At 37.4% G+C, this 18446-nt stretch overlaps 1 protein-coding gene across 4 annotated transcripts in view; it reads right to left on the minus strand.

Annotated features, from left to right (window-relative positions):
• ANKS1B (ankyrin repeat and sterile alpha motif domain containing 1B) overlaps positions 1 to 18446 on the minus strand; it is a 448570-nt gene that overhangs the window by 191220 nt on the left and 238904 nt on the right. For all 4 annotated transcript variants that reach the window (XM_072866003.1, XM_072865996.1, XM_072866022.1 and 1 more), the window contains one exon: positions 8711 to 8817. In XM_072866003.1, the coding sequence (XP_072722104.1) occupies positions 8711 to 8817 (107 nt within the window). The remainder of the gene's footprint in view (positions 1 to 8710; positions 8818 to 18446) is intronic.

The raw sequence follows: 18446 nt of genomic DNA on the forward strand, positions 1-18446 counted from the left end.
CTCTCTTTCTCTCCCTCTCTCTCTAATATCTCAGTGGTCTTCATTAACACTGTATTTCACTAATTCTTGTACTTTGTTCTTTATGCTAAAACTAAAAGGGCTCTTATCTGACTTCTAGCAGTGGTCATAACTTTCTTAATATTCCTTTTAGCTATAGCACATTGATAAAACCTTTTCTGAATGTATTCTACTCACATAGTTAATGAAATGTAATTTTCTCTCCTAATGTGTTCCTTACTGTATTTTGGTTATTTACCTATTCTTTCATGATGTATTATCTCTTTTCTTTATTTTAGATTGTTTCAATTTTATTCATCTGCATTAACACTTGTTCATATAACTACCTGAGCTTTTGTTACATCACCCAGTCTTCCTTCATAGAGGATAACATGTCCAAGAATCTTATGCTCATTTCCAGTTATCTGTTAGTACCCATTAATCTTTACCTGATAACTCCTTCAGAATCCCACAATGTAATTATCTGTAATCAAGCTCCTCTGTACTGCTGTGTCCTTCAAACATCTTTAACTTAGTCAGGGAAGTCTGTCGTTGCTTGAGATTGATTTACCTATTGGTCCAGATTCCATTTAATTGTTTCTTGTGGGACAATATTGTTCTAAAACAGTAATATACACAACTGTATATTTTTATTTTTAAAATTCCTTTTTTTTTAAATTTTATTTTATTGAGAAGTATTCCCATATGAAATAACTAAGAATAAGCTGTAACTTTCTGTTACATACAGGCCACTGGTTTTAAGTCTACCATTGCCTTCCATTGCAAAGTTTTCCATTATTTACCTACAATGCAAATACAATTATAAGCTGATTGTCCTTTGAATCTTCGGTTTTTCACTCTGAAGAGTAAAAGCTCTTAGACTTTCTGCCTCTCTTAACCTTTAAACTTTCTGTCACTTTTAATGACCTTTACATATTTTCATGTTTTCTATATCTTTCACAAGTTATGAAGAATAGCATTATACACATCATTCTATACACAAACATTTCTAATTCTTGAAGATTTAGCATTGTCCTTTTTGGTAACAAAATCATCTGGAAGGTTTTGGCCTTAAATAAATACATAGCAAGAACATTGTATCGACATTACATCTCTTATTTTATCAGTTATTAAAATGTCATGCTTTATTATATCATTATTAGAATTTTTATTAGAATTTTATTAGAATTTTATTAGAATTAGAATTTTTTGCTTTATCAACCAACCTAACTTTCAGATGAAATATTTGCTACTAGTTTCTCATAAACTTGTATTTAGGGCCAATAGACAATTCCTCACATATGTAGTCTCAGAATACAGTTCATCAGTGTTTGTACACCAAGATGAAGGCCAGTCTCTGCACTAGGCGGGCTTTTAGCTCAAGCACAACATTTCACATTAACATTTAACATATTGTTAGAACAGATGGGACTAATTCCAGTCCTCAAGTACCATGCTCACAGATACGTACCATGAAATAGTTTCACCTTTAGTGGTGACTGTACATGCAATGGCTTTCAACGTCTGGATTTGGTCCTCTGTTCTTAGGGAGGGTAAGACAGAGCCCAGTACATTGATACGTACATTGGACAAGCTCCTTTCTCTCAGACTGCTGTAGAGTGAGCTTTCCAAAGAGGCACATATACACTGGATGTCACTAACCTGAATGGCAGAGGTGAGTGGAAGGGCATTCCACCGCATATACTGGCACCTGGATTGTCCACCAAGTGTACAGAATGAAGTCCTGCCTGTGTGCCTGTATCTACAACCTTTTTATGTGCAGCACAATTTAAATAGAGATGGCCAAATATTCCAGAATAACCAGAGAAACCCTCACCTAAAGGTTAACTTAGCAGAACCTAGCAGACGGGCAGATGGACCCATCCCTGATTATACCTTCAAGATACAACTGTCGAGACAGGTTTAAAGGAAAACATACTTCCTCTGACTCTCAATGAATCCACCATACCCAGGATGCCTTAATGAAGTCAACAGTCTGTTTGGAGATGGGTTCCTTATGAATCAATTGTTCAAGTGAAATACACAAAAATTGTCTTGTTTTTCTTTCCTCTGTTGAGCAATTGTTACTGCCAAAATTTTCATAAAGTCCTTTGTCAAGTGCAGGATCAGTGACCAGCCTGCAGTGCCTGTTTGTCTCACACACACACACACACACACTACATATATAGATATATAAACATGAAGCAGATTCCTCTAAAATCCCTTTCCACTGGGGAATGAGCACTGCCTCTCCAGATCTGCATGCACTCACACAGGATGATGAAGAATGGTCTGAGACCTCAAGACAGAAAGACAGTGCGAGTTATTATTTACACATGCGATACTGAGGAGTACATTAATAAGCCCTTCTGTCTCTTGACCAGCTTGAGGAATACCATGACAGAAGCATTAACTGGAGCATGTGGAATGGGATTATTTGTTAAACCTGCTGCTGTTGCAGGATGACAGGCACAATCTTCATCTCTGGCACCCACCTGAGCTCTACTTTGCAGGTTTTATAGTAAGAATCCCTACTAGGATGAAAAAGAAGATCTTGTAGCCTCAGGGCTGGATGTTCTGAGGAAGGAGAAAAAGCTTTAATTAAAAAACTTTGTGTTTCCTTTTCAGTGAACCCTGGATGGATTCTAGCCCAAATTGAGCCATAGAAATTTTTGTGTCTACATGATAGCTTAAGGAGACCTAGTAAAAAAAAATCAATACAGCCTAGACAGTGATTCAGCTGACCAGATGAATCTGCTTTAATTTATCCTAAAATAAGTACCCTAATAGTTAGTCAGCCAGTCAGCTAAATTGCATTCTATGCTCCATTGGCTTTAATGGCTGATTAGGTGCTTCACCTAGTTGCCCACAGATACGAATTTAGAGTCATTTGAGGTGCTGCAAATGTACGTTGCCTGGAATCCGACTGAAGCTCCAGATGGGTATGGGTTTTCCATAGATCCTGTATCATATATTCCAGGCCTACACAGATGTCTCAGCCAGCTCAAGTGATTCCAATATGTGGGCAACTGAACTGAGTCCTAAACATCTACTGACTGGTACACATGTAGATGTCTATATTTGAACTTTAACTCTGCCCCACTCTATGTTTGGCTAACAGGTTGGACTAAAGGAAGAGTTGGTCTGTCTCAGGAGCCACAATCACAAAGGGTTACCGAGGTGAAGGAGAGGAAGACTCAGAAGAGAGCAGAGTGACAAAGAGCCACTTTGCTGAGGGAAGAAGCCAGGGCCACACTGGCACTGAGAGGAGCTCCGTAGTTTTAGTGTCAAGTTCTGTAGGTCTGCCATGAAACTAAAAGCAAGTCCTGGGGTTTGCAAGTGAGGTCCAGATGAGGGGATTGAAACTCGTGGTTCCAGGCATATATTCTAAGATTTTACTAGATGTACAGAAAATCTTAAACCACAGCTTATTCCAGCATCTGTGGGACTCGTATTCCTTCTACTCTGCTAAAAATGTGGCTTGCTGCATATCACTGACTGCCAGTTTTAAGGTTGCCTTAAACAGTTCTTCATTTCTGGGTAAACTACACACAGACAATGCTCTCTAAATCTTCTTACACTTCAAATGATGCATGAGTGCCCTGATGAGTCTCTGCAGTAGCAATTATGGGCCTGGAGAGCTCAGAGCCTGGATGTTGCAAAGGTTGATCTGCTCTCCTAAGCACGTTAGGAGTTGGCTTCTGAAAGTCACTGAAGTCACTACAGACTAGAACCCTTGTCAGACATTGGCCTCTTTTTCATCATCTGCAGCATGGCTAATTTAAGAGAGGTGTTGGCAGACTGACTCACTCTTTCAAGCTTTCATCTAATGTCCAAATGATCAATCTCTGCACCTGGTATTTTTGGATAAAAGCTGTGGTGGTCTCTGCAAGTGCAGGACTTGGAGCCAATGTACATAGAGAATTTCTTCAGGTGCATTTCACTCCAAAGAAATAAAATTGCTTCTGTCCTTTATACTTGATGCAGAGTTTAAGATCCTCCAGAGATTAAAGGCAAGAAGAATTACTGGGTATTCCAGGACAGCAAATCCCAGGAATGATACCTGAGACAGCACAGTCTCCAGATAAACTTCAGCTGACTAATAAACCTCCAAACCTAGTAAAAAATTAAAGAAAAGAAACAAAGAAAGAAAGAGAGAGAGGAAGGGAGAAAGAAAAGTCAAAACTTAACTCAAACTAAATCCAAAACAGGCAGCTAAGGGGAACTGAGAAGGTAGTCCATGCTTAGTACTGTGAAACCAGCTAAATACTTGGGCAGGTAAGTTCACAGGATGAATACAAATACAGAAAATTACTAGAAGGAGAAGAAATGCATATGCAACTAAGATACTAGGTGGAAACTCAAGACATCTATATTCAGTTCCTGGACATGTCACAAGCTCTGTGTGACCTACAACATTTAAGATTCATTTCAGTTGCATAAGCCTCAGGACTGTAGAGCCGTCTGAGATGCTCGGTGGTATCCCACCTGGACTGCAGCTGCTAATCATGAAGGGTCTGGCTGTCTCTGGTCCTCAGTAATATCTGTCAGCCCTGTGTGGATCTCCTGGATTCCCTACAGTGTCTCAGTTGGTACTAGATACCTATGTTTAAGCAACTGAATTGATCTGTTAAACATTATGTTAGTAGCTATTTTAAGAACTAGTGCCTCTTATCTCAAATGTATAAGCAGTTTTAAATTCCACCCTGCAGTCACTCTATGCCTCAGTTTCCCAACAGTGAAAAAGAATTTAAAAAAATACTTAGGCAATACTTAGATCCTCAGGCAATGCAAGCCATTTAAGTATCTGAAGGGGTAGAGGTGCATGTCTGTAAGTTCACAGCAGCAATGAAAGTCTAGTGTGTCATGCCAATTCAGGTTATTAACTGTTACCAGTGAACAATATTTTGGAATGTCAAAAAATATAATAAAATGCTTCATATTTTTCTGTTAACTTATTTTGGTTGCCTGGTCCGTGTTTCTCTCATACAGCGTTTTATAAATCTTTTTAAGAGATATTATCTTAATCAAATTGCAATATTAAGCAAGTGATAAAATTTCAGAATATCTTAAACGATTAGAACAACCTATAAATAGATAGTCATACGCAGTACTTAATAAGAACTAGTCCCCACTGGGCAGTGATTTGACTGAACTGCTTTTATCTCTGTGAATCTAGAATGGAGTCTTTGATGAAGCTCCAGAGTTGTAGAAAGCTGCATGTAAGGATCTAGTGGCCTCGCACATTGTATATTTTCATCTGTTTCTCTGCAATTTAACTTTTTTTCTCAGCATACTGAGTTATGTAGGCCTGCAAGTCTGCATAAAGATTATAGCTTGTCCCAGGGATATCCGTGAGACTTATGCATCGAAAGGTGTTCACGGATTCATTAGGTTTCCTTATAGTTTATATCTAGTTTATATACTGCAATTTATGACTGATCTAATTGTTTTCTTGCACTTTAGAATTAGTTTAACTGCAAAACAGCTCTTACATTATGAAACTGCAGTATCATCTGCATCTTCAAATAAAGAGCATCTCTGCACAAAGTCACTACGAATTTTTACATCTGAAGGACACTGCAGCCTATTACACAAAAAATTATCAAAGTTAATAATGACTGCATATATATATATATACATATTCAAGTATGATTTTACTCCTACAAGCACACATGAACCAAGTCTTAGGACTGAATCTGCCTTGGGCCTACTAAATATTATGCAAGTGTCATTCCTGCACGACGCTAATAGTAGGTAGGAATTGCACTTGCTATGTGTGCAAATACGCTGTAAGTAGAAATAAAGTAGTTCAAGAAAACACAACTAATTTTTTAATACTATGTTTCAACCTATTTTTTAAACATATATATTGATGAACTATGGAAAAAATATTCATACTGTAGAGTTAATAGGTTGTTTCTTACTATAAAGTCCACACACTTCAGGTAACATAAACATAAGCATAGTCTAGTGAATAACTTTCCTAATGCCCAAGGGGGACTAAACACAAGGAGTTAATTTCTATGATCTAATGAATGATTAACCGTGAAATCTTTTTATCTGAAAAACGTCTTTTTATTAGAATGTTAATTTAATTAATAGAATCTTGCTGTTGAGAGTAGCATAAATAGGATATACTTGTTCTCAGATGTATGTTATTCTATGGACATTAATTATATCATTGTGATATTCCCTCTCCTGTTCTGAACATCTAGTAAGACCTGTACTACTAAATCATACTTAATAGGAGTGTGATGGTTGTTGCTTAGGCAACAGAATGAATAAATGCAGGTCAGAATGTGCTTCCAGAAAAACAAAAGCAGGAATATGGTACAGAATAAAGAACAAATATGTCTAACTGATTTTCACTGCATTGAAGTATTAGAGTTGTTCAATGTAAAGTAGATAACCTATCTGAAATGCTTAATTTAATAAGCTTGTAAAATATAGCTTAATATGTAAACCAGTTTAATAAAGGTAAAGCAGTTGTCATATTGAGGAAGACTACAAGACATTTAAGTTTGGAGTAATCTGAATTTTTCTCTTAGCATAGCAGGTCTTTCTTCTCTCATTTTCCTATATACTTTTCAAGTTTAATTTTCTCTTTAACATTTTGGCTAGAAAGGAAAATATTTTAAAAAGCACTCATTTAACTTTTCAGGATGGACTTTCCTTACATAATGCTGATATATTCAAAAGAATAATATATAAAGAAATTGGTGTTTTCTGATCATTTTTATTTCCAATAAAATATGGGAACTATTCAACTTCTGGTAGAAACAAAAACTGAAATATGTAACACCATGATGAACAGTGTGAAATCAATAAATTAGGAATTATTAAATTACTGAAATTATACATTTTTTATTACTAGGCAATTTTCCAGCTTTCTGCTTATCATTGGATTTAAGAGTCTAATCTTCCATTCACATATGCATGCTACCCCAACTAATACTGAGTAATTATGTATTGTACCTGTGATGTATTTTTAAAAACAAACCACTTCAGAAAAGGCTTAAATTAAAGAAACTGGAAAACATTAGCTAACACACAAGTATGCAGGCATAACTAAATCTGCCTGATACCTGAAAAGTTTGATTTGCATATTGAATAATAGAATCTCATATATAATTTGTATGTTTACCTAAGTATACTAATAAGAGATGTAGGAAACGAAAGTCTTATAAATTCCCCCAGAACATGATTCAGGCCCCTCCAGAGCCAGAGGACGACTGGAAAGCCCTCCAGGGCAGTTTCTTTGGCTTCTCCGGAGCTCATAATTTACCTGTGGTAGGTGTACCCCTCTGCATTTGTTATGCCACCTACAGCCTCTTGTGAACAATTTCCCTCTGTAATCTCTTTAAGACTAAATGATCATCTACTTATGTAACTAATGCTACAACATATGTAAGAATATGGGGTTACATTTTGGGAAACTGTAGCTTGAAACGCATTTTTGAATTTTATTTTTACATTGCTGGGCTGACAGCACACCCTTGCAGCTTTGTTTTCAAGAATATTTAAAGGTAAAGATTCTAATGATTTTTACTGATACAAGCAAAAGAACACATGGCAGCCATGTAAAAACAGTAAGAAACCTCTACACTATTATAACATGGAAATGGCAGAGATCTGTGCCTTAATTTTCTGATCAGTAACCCATAGGCATATAATGATGTTGGCAAAAGAAATTAAATAGGAAAAACACAACTCATGTGATGATTTTATAGTCATAATATTCATGCTGTTTCACTTCTGTTTCTTATATGCCAGGTGTAAGTTATGAAAAGTTAGAACTGTTCCAAGATATACATGGTTACTAAAAATATCTTCAAAAAGGGGTGATCAATAATATTTTAGGCTCTGCTACTTTATAAGAAATGTGGTCAGAATTTCTGCAAGAGGTTCAAGTAAGGGGAATACTGAAGCAGGTAGAGAAGTGATTATATAACAACCTTACAAGTAAGCTTCTCTCTTTACTGTCAATATTCATTTCAATTGAAAGTTTGTGCATGACAGGTCTATGTTACTTTACACCACACAGTTATACTGTAAATTCTGAAGTACAAAAAATTTTATTTCATTCATATGTTCCTGATACGACATGGAAATGGCACTATTAAAAGGAATGCATTACTTTTCCACACAGGGCATAAGTTTCAACAAGTGAATCCCATAGCCTGATCATCTAAGATGCAAAAACATTTAACTGAGGCATCCAGAATCACTTGCAGAGAGAGCACACTTCATTAAATAATTTTCTAGCATTAAAATACCTCTCAGTGCAAGAATGGCATTGCATGTTATTTAATTATTATTACAATTATGTTAATGTTTAAATAAAAGTAATAACGTGATGTATTGCAGATAGGGGTGTTTAAAGCTTTTACATACTGTGAAAATCCTGCAATGGATTAAAAGAACTGTGCATTTTTCTTTTTTAATCTGAAGATTGATGACAAGGAGAGAGAACCTTAATATTCAGCTTTTCTTTTACCATATTTCTGGCTAGAATATTTGTAATGTGTACAATTTGGAAGTTTATACAAGGACAGTTTATATATTAATTTAGCTAGACATAGAAAAGTGAAACACTAAACAGATCTTAGTGCAATGCAGAATAGCTTTAAGGTTTTTATGAGCACATAAGATACAGACAAAAAAGGCAGCTACAGTGTATATACACAGCTATGCACAGAAGATTTCTTACCATAAATTGCACATTGTCAAATCCATTAGCCAGCAAGTGGTTTTCATACTGAGGTAGCCCAATATTTTCCAACCATTGTCCCACTGTCTGGACAGGGCATCGGGGTCCTGTAGGAGGGTGAAGAGGGAGGCGTTTAAGCAACGAATAACCATCCACTGGATAATAGCGGTAGTCCTGGGCTGAGAGGTGGCATTGCCACATCGTGTTCCTGGGAAAGTTGGTATCAAAGGAGCCCGCCAGCTTGACAGATTAATGTTTTCAGCAAGCAGAAAAGTCAGAAGTAAAACATAGTTTACAGGTCAGTATATACCGTAAGATCTGATCCTAGCTCTACATTTCTTAGTTATTAATCTTTACTACAGACCAGTACGTCATACAGCAGGGGGAAAAAAAAAGCATATCAAGCTGTCAGCTAAGCTGTTCTCCGTTATATGTGATTGTTGGAATACTCCACAATGAGCAATGCACTGCCAGCAGCAAGAATTCTTTTTATCAAGTACTCCTACACTCATCAGTATGCAGCTCCATGCTTCTTGCTCCCCCTCGCTCTCTCCCCTTCATTACCCAGCCTAGGCTACACCTCGCATTTTCAATAATAGCCATCAGATAAGGCAGATTTTTTTTTTGTCTGCAAGCTGTAAGCCTGCTGCTGCTGCTTCCTCCTACACACCCATCCAAGCGTCAATCTTGAATGATGAGAGCAGTCAAAACAAATGCAGAAAATAGCAAGATTCAAAAGCAACCTAGAGCACTTAAATCTGAATAGAATCTTCATACCAGTTACGCTTTACATATCTGTTGTAGATTTTTACGTTTCACAAGACATTAAGAAATGCAATACATAAACCATAGCCTATGGCATGCTTTACTATGCCTTCCCCTTTCCCCTTTTAATACAAGATAGGTAGTGGTCTGCATCTCTGCTTATATAATAGCAAAACCCTTTAATGAATCTATAATGAATACATTTTACGGTTTCTCTCCTGTAGTACAGCAAAAGACATAAACGGCACAACAATTTTAGTCAAAGTAATTAGATTATCTGCATGATTTCTTCAACCGTAAAATATTATAAGACACAAGAAAACCTTCATGCCAACATATAATAATTCAACTTGAAAAGGTCACCATTTCAAATGAATAATTAAAAGAATATTTTTACCAAATAAAATTTTAAGTTCATATCCTTTTCTTACAACAATGTGAACGATAGCAGGCAGACATAAGATTTGCATGATTTCTAGAGACGATGTATATTTTATTAACTATAACTGGGCAAAATTTAATAAAAGATGATGGATTTAAAATGAAAGCAAAGTTCATTTTCTGTACAAGTAATGCCTCATGATGTATTTTCCATCAATGTTCCATTTTTGAGACAGTTTCTCTCAAGATGGAAATATTTTGCACCTTTGTTCTGACAGTAATGTTTACTAAACTTTTGCTTTTCGTAACAGGATAAAAAGGCTTAGCAAAAAAGGCAGAAAATGGGTATATTCAGGGTACAATTCTAAGAAGAATCCTGTCCAGTAGAACTTCATTTATTGAACACATTAGTTACTTTTCTTTGGGTTTTTTGTCCATTATTGTGAATCTCAAGCAATGACCATCTCTAAGGAGGAATTTCATTCCAGGCATAAGGAAATTATATATATCTGTCAAGAGCACCATTTGGGATTGATGATACTATGGCAGAAAACTGTTTCATGGAAATCCAAACCTACAGTCTGACCGACACGTTAATACAAAGTCTCTGCAAGTGACATGTAGAGGCTCCCTGAGCAGTCACAGAACGGACTCTAAACTTAGCTGGCTATTTAAGATTAACAATATTATAAGAGTTTCAACTGCAACCCGACTAGTCCTTGGACTAAAACTGGATGACCTCTCACTCTGATATTGCTGCTTGGATTTGTGGAAAATCTCATGCAAACTGAAGTCCATAATGATTTTGTAGAATAATCTTAGTTGAGCCATAGAAGATCTTTCATGAGGTTGGAAAGTTGACTAAGACAGGTCTGTTATGAGATCTTACATTACTCCAGGTCTTCTTACTGGTTTGATACATTACCACATGAAGTATGAAAGGTTTATTACGTCTCTCAAAAAGTACTGAAGGCTTATCAGGCGCTGGTAGATCTGAAGAAACTTCTAGGAGTTTTCTCAAGTATTTAATAACAATAGTATGTGCATATATGCAATATAGAGCATATATTTTTGGTAAGAGTACAGTGTGCGCAAATAACTAAATGTACTTCAAACAGATTAATGGATAATTCATTTTTTCTCAAAGAAAGTAGATATACCAAATTGATAGGAATCTAGGTCTCATGGAGATACAAACGCATTTGTTCACACCTGTCTGTAAATCTTCCCTATTTTGCAGGGTTTTTTCTATTGTGAATCAATATCTTTGTACATAGATGGAGCATAATCCCTTCAGGGTTGTGCCCAGTCAGTAGCAAGGCTGTAAGGAGGAGGGTAGGCTATGTTAAGTTGAAGTATAGTGGACTTCCCTTGGGTAAGCAAATTTGAAAGGCTGGGCAAGCTATTCAGCAAACAAATTGAGAACAAAATTATCTCAAAAAAGATGAGAATTAAATCCTTGCTGAATTTTTCTTAGCTGACTGAGAAATCATGAATTCCTTTGAAAAGTATTCCTGACTTTGTCTTCCCCTTTCCCCCATAAGCAGAAAATTTGATATCGGAAAGAGACCTAGTGAAGGATAATCCCACTCTTTGAAAGGATCATGCATGATTGACTCCTGTATTTCCCATATATGCATAGACACAAATGTCTCTGCATCTTGTCTCCCCCATCAACAAAAATGTTCTGCCCCCAGTAAGGCACAGCCAATAATCAATACCAGTTTCATGGTCAAACTGCTTCTTCCTTACCTTACTATAAACAACATGAAAGTTACGCTGCCAGGGATGAGAAGTGCTTGGCTCAATGCCTAGCAACAGTGTAGGCAAAATTCATTTTTGGAGTGGCTCCACAGACACATTTCCTCATGTAGCTGTTGGTATTGTGTCTAACTATCTCCATGGCCCCAGCACTGGATGATTATAGCACTGCTGGTCCCACTGCACACTGTCCTCTGACTCTGTCCCCTATCAGTATAACTACATGTCTGAGCCCATCAACACAACATAAGGTTGTTCAGCAAGGGGAAAGAAAATAAGGAGAAACACAGTCAGCTTGCTGCCTTATCCTCATCCCTGACTATCGCCTCATTGCTAGAGTATCCTGTTATCTGCAAGACTTTTTTTCCCTCCTTCTTCCACCAAAGGTAGTAGTAAGGCAAAGGCAAAGGAAGGCACAGAGCAGAGCCAGGAATGTGGGGATTAGGGTCAAGTCTTTCATTATGGGAACTTGCAGCTCTTTAGTAGATCTCCTTGTTCTTTGCCAGTCCAGGAAACTTATCTTAGGGGGGCTGCTTAGACAGTTTTTCCAAGCCAGTGCAAGTGGAACTTGGAGCAGGTGCTACTGCTTTGAGACTAAAAGTCTATCTCTTCATTTTCCTAGTCTATGATTCAGTGCCAGCCCCACCAGTGTGCTGCTTCAGGCAGTGCCTACGTTGCCTATGCCTAAAGCTGGTCCTGATACTGAAAAATGTCATACAGACTGTATGAGATGGTCTCACCTGCAACACATTTACATACTATTGTGCTTCCCTATGATTTCAAAGAACATAAATCCCATGACAATCCTTCTGTGATAGCACAATCAAAAAAGATGTACCTATTCCTGCATGGGAAAACTGACGCATAAGTCTCTTTCAGGGATAGCAATACTTGGTTCTTTCTTCTCCAAGGCAATAGAAGAAGCACGTTGAAGTGATGTCTGCAAGATGCCATCTGGTATGCAATACGATAATTTCTACAAGACGTCTCGTTCCCAATGAGACTCAGAATATCTTTATTGTGGGGTTTGGAATTGACTGAATCTGTGATATCAGAGAGCACATGATTTCAAACATGTTGTAAGGCAGATTTGCTCTAAATGCAAAGGAACTTAAGGTCACCTGTATTTTATTGTCTCTACTGTTAACTGTGGATTTTTCTTTCTTGATTTTTCTTTCTTTATTTTTCGAGTGAGGAAAAGAAAGAAATGCAGTAATTATTTGTAGAGGAGGTGTTCCCCAGTCATCATTAATAGATTATTATAAACAATTTTCTTAGGTAGATCAATACCTGTCAAACATTGCTAAACACTTCTGGTGTTAAGGAATCAAAAACTGGAGAATTTTAGTAGCTACTGACCAAGAAATTTCTGAGTGGAGACTATACCACAATATGAATGGATGAATCTTTTAAGTAAGTTGGCAGCCAGTTTAGCAGAGCTGGAGAAGAAATTGATGCTAGATTAAGTACTGTAAACTTGTTAATTACAGCTTTCAGCCTTGTCCAGCACTAAATGGGATATCTTTTTCCTCTTTCTATTTATGATTTCAGCTGGATAAAAAAGTTACCTCTCGACATTGTGACAGAACTTGTGCTACAGCAGAGTTAGCATGACTGGGTGTTCTAGTGAATAAACTAATCTAACGACATGTATTCCTGGAGAGGAGCTAAGAATAGGTAGGAACAGGATGTTGTATGAGAAAAACTATGCCTAACATCCAGCAGACCAATATAATTAAACAAAGTTTATTATGGGAGAAGTATAGTAGGTTCCAAGAAGTGTATGCAAGGTTCTGCTTTATCATAAGCATTTCCGTTATATTATTAGGATACTCAAAATGCTTAGATTTTAAATGATCTTTTCCATAAAACTCTGAAAAACCTGGATGCCTTACATAAAATCTGTAACTTCTGTCAGCAGCCTAGCTCTTTGGATGATGATGCCACTTTGGATGATTATGTTTGGTGATGCTGAATATTTTCCTCAAAGTACTTTTAGAGACATTTTTCATGGCATATACAGAAACAAAACAAAATCAATAGAAACAGCTTGAATTTAAATAACACTATCTAGTATCTATAATCTAAAGGTTACATTCCATTGCTTATGTGTGGCTCAGAACGCACAAAAATAATTCTCAGACCACAGCTAATGCAAGCTAATGGAACAACCCTCATTGACTAGGAAAATCATCCTCACAGTTCTTTTCTGATTTTTATACCAATATTTATTATAACTTTACACTACCACTATGTAAGTACAATAACTGTATCTATAATAACTATAACTACAAAGTCAGCAAAGACAATTCATTTTACTTGACAGATGATTTGTCAACAGTGAAGTGTACTTTGTGAACCCCACTGGCCTTTCCACGAGTTCGTGTTTCTGGCTGTTGATGTATTATTTACCCAGGAACAGCTCAGTCAAAGTACTCCACTCCATCAGGAAACATATATTTATTACAGACACTTCAAAGTTAGGATATTTTTCATGTTCAGTTGATTGCTTTGGCAACTTCGACTTAGTCTCCTTCAGAACCCATCCTGTTCAGTGAATGAGGGACAGATCTTACTGGAAAATTAAAAGATCTGTTTCCTAGAGCACAGCCACTGGACTAGGACTCAGGGCACCTTGTTCTATTCAAGACTGTCATTACTATGATGCTGAGCAATATATATATGGTATATGGTAACATATACCACCATACAGCAGCAAGATTGCTTGAGATACAGTTAGTCTTTCTAGATTCTGATTTTGTATTTTAGTGAATAAATTTGGGGGGATAATTTCTTTCTAAAGACAACAGGAAAATCAAACTACATTATATAGCATTGTAATAGCCACGACTTCCATCACATTTATATCCTTGGCCTACAGAACAGAAATACAGGATGCAACCTACTGAATTGCAAGAATTAGTTAAGAACAGATGGATATTTCACTGTGAGAACACAGGATCAACTGCATTGGATCACACCACAGCTTCATCTAAGCTTCCTCTAGCTTCAGCCATTCACCAGCTTCATTCACAGTGGCTACTATTAGATGCCTACAGAAGAGCATAAGAATAAGATGGACATGCAGTGATCCTTTCCTAGCATTTTCCCCGTTTCCAGCAATTTGCAGCTCAACGCCTTCCTGAAAGAGAAATAGTGTCTTTTTGCTTAATAGTCCTTCATAGGTTTCTCTGCCATGATTTCATCTAATTTTAGAGAAAAACTAGACAGTTTGGTGGTTGATGAAATATGCTGGGAGAAAGAGGGTTGCAGGGAGAGCTGGATTCATTTTGCACTCTCCCGCTGTAACTGTGTTCCATGGGAAATGGAGGAAATGGAGGGAATGTGTCTCTCTGCCTTTTGGATGCCACCACAAGAGTAATAGGTTCCTGTAACCTTGTATTGCACTTAGGAAAGATACAGTTAAGATGCAATTAGAATTCAGCTGCTTTTTTTCCCCTCTTCATAAGCACTGAAGGAGCTCCTACTGCTGTGGTAAGCAGGTGATATGAATCCAAATCTCAGTGGATCCCCACTATACTATGAAATTATTCTATCTATCTAATACAAATTCCTTTGGTAGGACAAAGAGCTTTCAGTTGCTTGTCATTTTTTCAGGAATCGTATCTACATCCAAGGGGTAAATGTGTACATCCTTATTCTGGCTTCAATTAAAGTTACTAGCATTTTCTGAAAAAAGGAGTTAGGTTTTTTAGAGCAATTTCTCTGCTTGCCTCAGGAACTTTTACAGGATAATAGTAACACTACACTCACCACCTATGAGTAATCATTTTCACTGTTTTCATCTAGCAAGAAAAAAAAACTTGAAAATTTACGTGACACCATGACCAATCAAAATATTTTATTTAATTCAGTAAAGATTTTAGACTACTCTTAAAAAATAGTATACTAACTGTATTTATATAAAAATGTATACTACATAGTCTTGCTAAAAATACTATGCAAGCCCAACCCTTTATGTTGTAATTCCTGGCACCATAAAAACAAATTTACGTAATTTCAAATCCGAGCAAATCTTTGTACAGCTCTGTGCTAAGCAACACTGGACTAGCAAACAAGCAGAACTGGGTAACAGAGAAATATTTGAAGAAACTGTTCAAAAAAGGTCTGACAGAACACTCACTGCACAGAGATATCTCAAGAAGTTAAATGCAGCCATTAAATAAATGGTAACTGTAATTTCATAGATTTGGTAACTGCTGCAAGGTCCTGTGGAGAGCTGTGGAAATGAGACGCCTGTACTGACACTGCAGTAAACTATCATATCTCTGAAATTATGAATCTTGAAAGTATACATGATGTAAGGTTAAGGATTTCTCCTGGCATTATTTTACAAATCAGATTCAACCTGAGACAGTGTGGCACTTTGTCTTCTGTTTTCTTTTGCCTAGTTGGGCTCAGAGGCTCCCTTGCCCCCAATGCACCAGATTTTAGAGTGATCTCCTCCTTTGAATGGCTGATCAGGTGAATTCCCTTCTCTCCTTCCTGTCCTTTCTATAATTCCTTTTCTACACTCCCTATTTATCTCACTTCTACTTATTCTCCTCGTAAGTAATGATCATTTGCTCTTTTGACAACCTTCATCTGCAGCTACAACAATCTGTTGTTTTGTTTCACATCTGCCTTTTTCCTTTCATTTATTTTTTTCTCTCACTTCCCCTGTCAAGCCTTTTAAAACAGGTAAAAAATGTTCATTTTAAAATTAAATTACTTATCTGAGATTAAATTACCTCCCGAGATTTGTCTAGAGTTCAGACTAGGTTGGATTTAGGTATTTGAGGTAGTCCTAACTTAACTTCAACATTTTTAGAGATTAGATACAGGACAGTATCTGCTACATGCATTAGCTCTGCAACATTAACCAGCAGCTAATTGTAAAGATGATACTCTAAATCTGTACTGGAAAAAGTATGTATGTTTAAATGGGAGCAAAGGTAACTTGAAGCTCTTTACTAAAAAATGACACTGAACTACCCCTCACCTATTTTTTTCCTAGAACATTCAAAATCTCAGAAAGTAATCATATATAAATCAAACACAACTTACCACATTTCATCGATATGGTAAGAAAAAACTGTAATAATGAATAAAAACCAGAGGTGTCAGGGCTCTGAGGAGACCAATGGGTCTTGCTGTCCATGCCCAGCATCTCCCCAGGCCTCCCCCACCCTGCCCATGGCCCAGGACCCCATTTCAGCTCAGCCTGGGGCTGTCAGTCCCTGCCCCAGCAATGCCGCAGCCGTGCCAGTCTCTGGCCCTGCCTCTGGTCCTAACTACTGGGTAGATGCTGGACCTACACTGTAGGTAGTTTTTCTCCTGGATGGACCCCTAGGACATACATAGTGGCTTTTTTCCAGTCTTATCTTCAGCCCTGCCTCCTGCATAGACTATGAACCCATGTTACAGCCTTGTCTCCATTCCTGTCTCTGACCCAATCTCCTTTTGCTCCTGGCTGGGCTCCCTCAATGGACCCTGGACCTGAGTCATCTCTCAGGGGCCTGTCTGGGGTAGTCAATGGAGCATGTTACCAGTACCTGGCTCTGCCCACTGGCTGCAGACCCCATGGGACTGTGCCCCGTGGGTGAGGGCACAGTGCACTGCCATTAGGGAACAACTGTCCCTCTCTGCTCCCTGACAAAAAGTCAGGTTCTCAATAGGAACTTGCCTTATTACATAAAAATGCTATAACCACCTTCTGTAATATTTATCCCCTGCTAACACAGGCTCTGCAACACCAAAAGAAAATTGCCGCATCTTTCAATGAATAATAAAGACGTTACTTGAGTGGGTGGCACGCTGGCACAGCTCTGGCAACTCACCGGACTGTTTGCATATGGATGAGGTTACATAAACCCTGTTCCTCCTGTCTGTGAGCTCCCTCATGCCGACTGCTTGACTCTCACCCTGCCACCTCTGGAGCAGGAACTCTGAACTGGCCTCCCCTACCCACAGACAGAGCCTGGGATCCTGTTTCAGGAATCCGTGTCGATGCCTACAGACGGTGCAAACACCTCTCATGGCATTGTACTTAGTCCTGTATGGCTTTTTGTTTTAGAAATTGGAATGATAGAAATGCAACTTTCCAGACAAGTTTAATAAACTGTACTCCAGGCATTCCTTCCATCGTTCCTTTGTCAAGGCTAATGGATCTCAGCAAGAGCTCAAGTGGTCCTACAGGTACAGGTTAGCTGAAAATGTACTCATCAGACTGGTTTCGCTAACATTTTGTAACATGTTAATGATTATTTTCTATACTACAAACAAGATCAAAACTAGAGCGGGTTTAATAAACAAAACCAACACCTACAGTTATTCTCTTAAATTCTGGTCTGGAGCTGTTTACCTACGTTCCTTGCTATTCACTATTTGAAAACTTTAATGAACACGGATTTTTGCTTGCATAAATTTGAGAAGAATGGCTGGTCTTTATATGAATGCCATATTCATATGCAAATAGGGGGATTGGTGTACCGACAAGATAATTTATTCTTTGGAATTATGCTCTATAAAACATTTCAAATAGCCTACCAGAAAACAGAAGTAGCACTAAGTAACTGAGATGGTCCATCACATCCCATAAATAGAAAAACAGTCAAATTGCAGAGTTCATAAAAAATATTTATCTAAACTCATGCATGAAGTCCTGAATAATAAATATACTTTAGAAATAGATACCAGAACAATTCACAACTTTACACTAAATACTATTATTAGCATTTAATGCAAATTCATATTAGCAATCAATAATTTAACCTCAGCCAGCTCAGTTTTGTAATAACGCAATAACCTAAAATAAAGAGCTAAAGGC

This window comes from Ciconia boyciana, chromosome 1, assembly GCF_034638445.1.
Source record: "Ciconia boyciana chromosome 1, ASM3463844v1, whole genome shotgun sequence".
Taxonomy (NCBI): Eukaryota; Metazoa; Chordata; class Aves; order Ciconiiformes; family Ciconiidae; genus Ciconia; species Ciconia boyciana.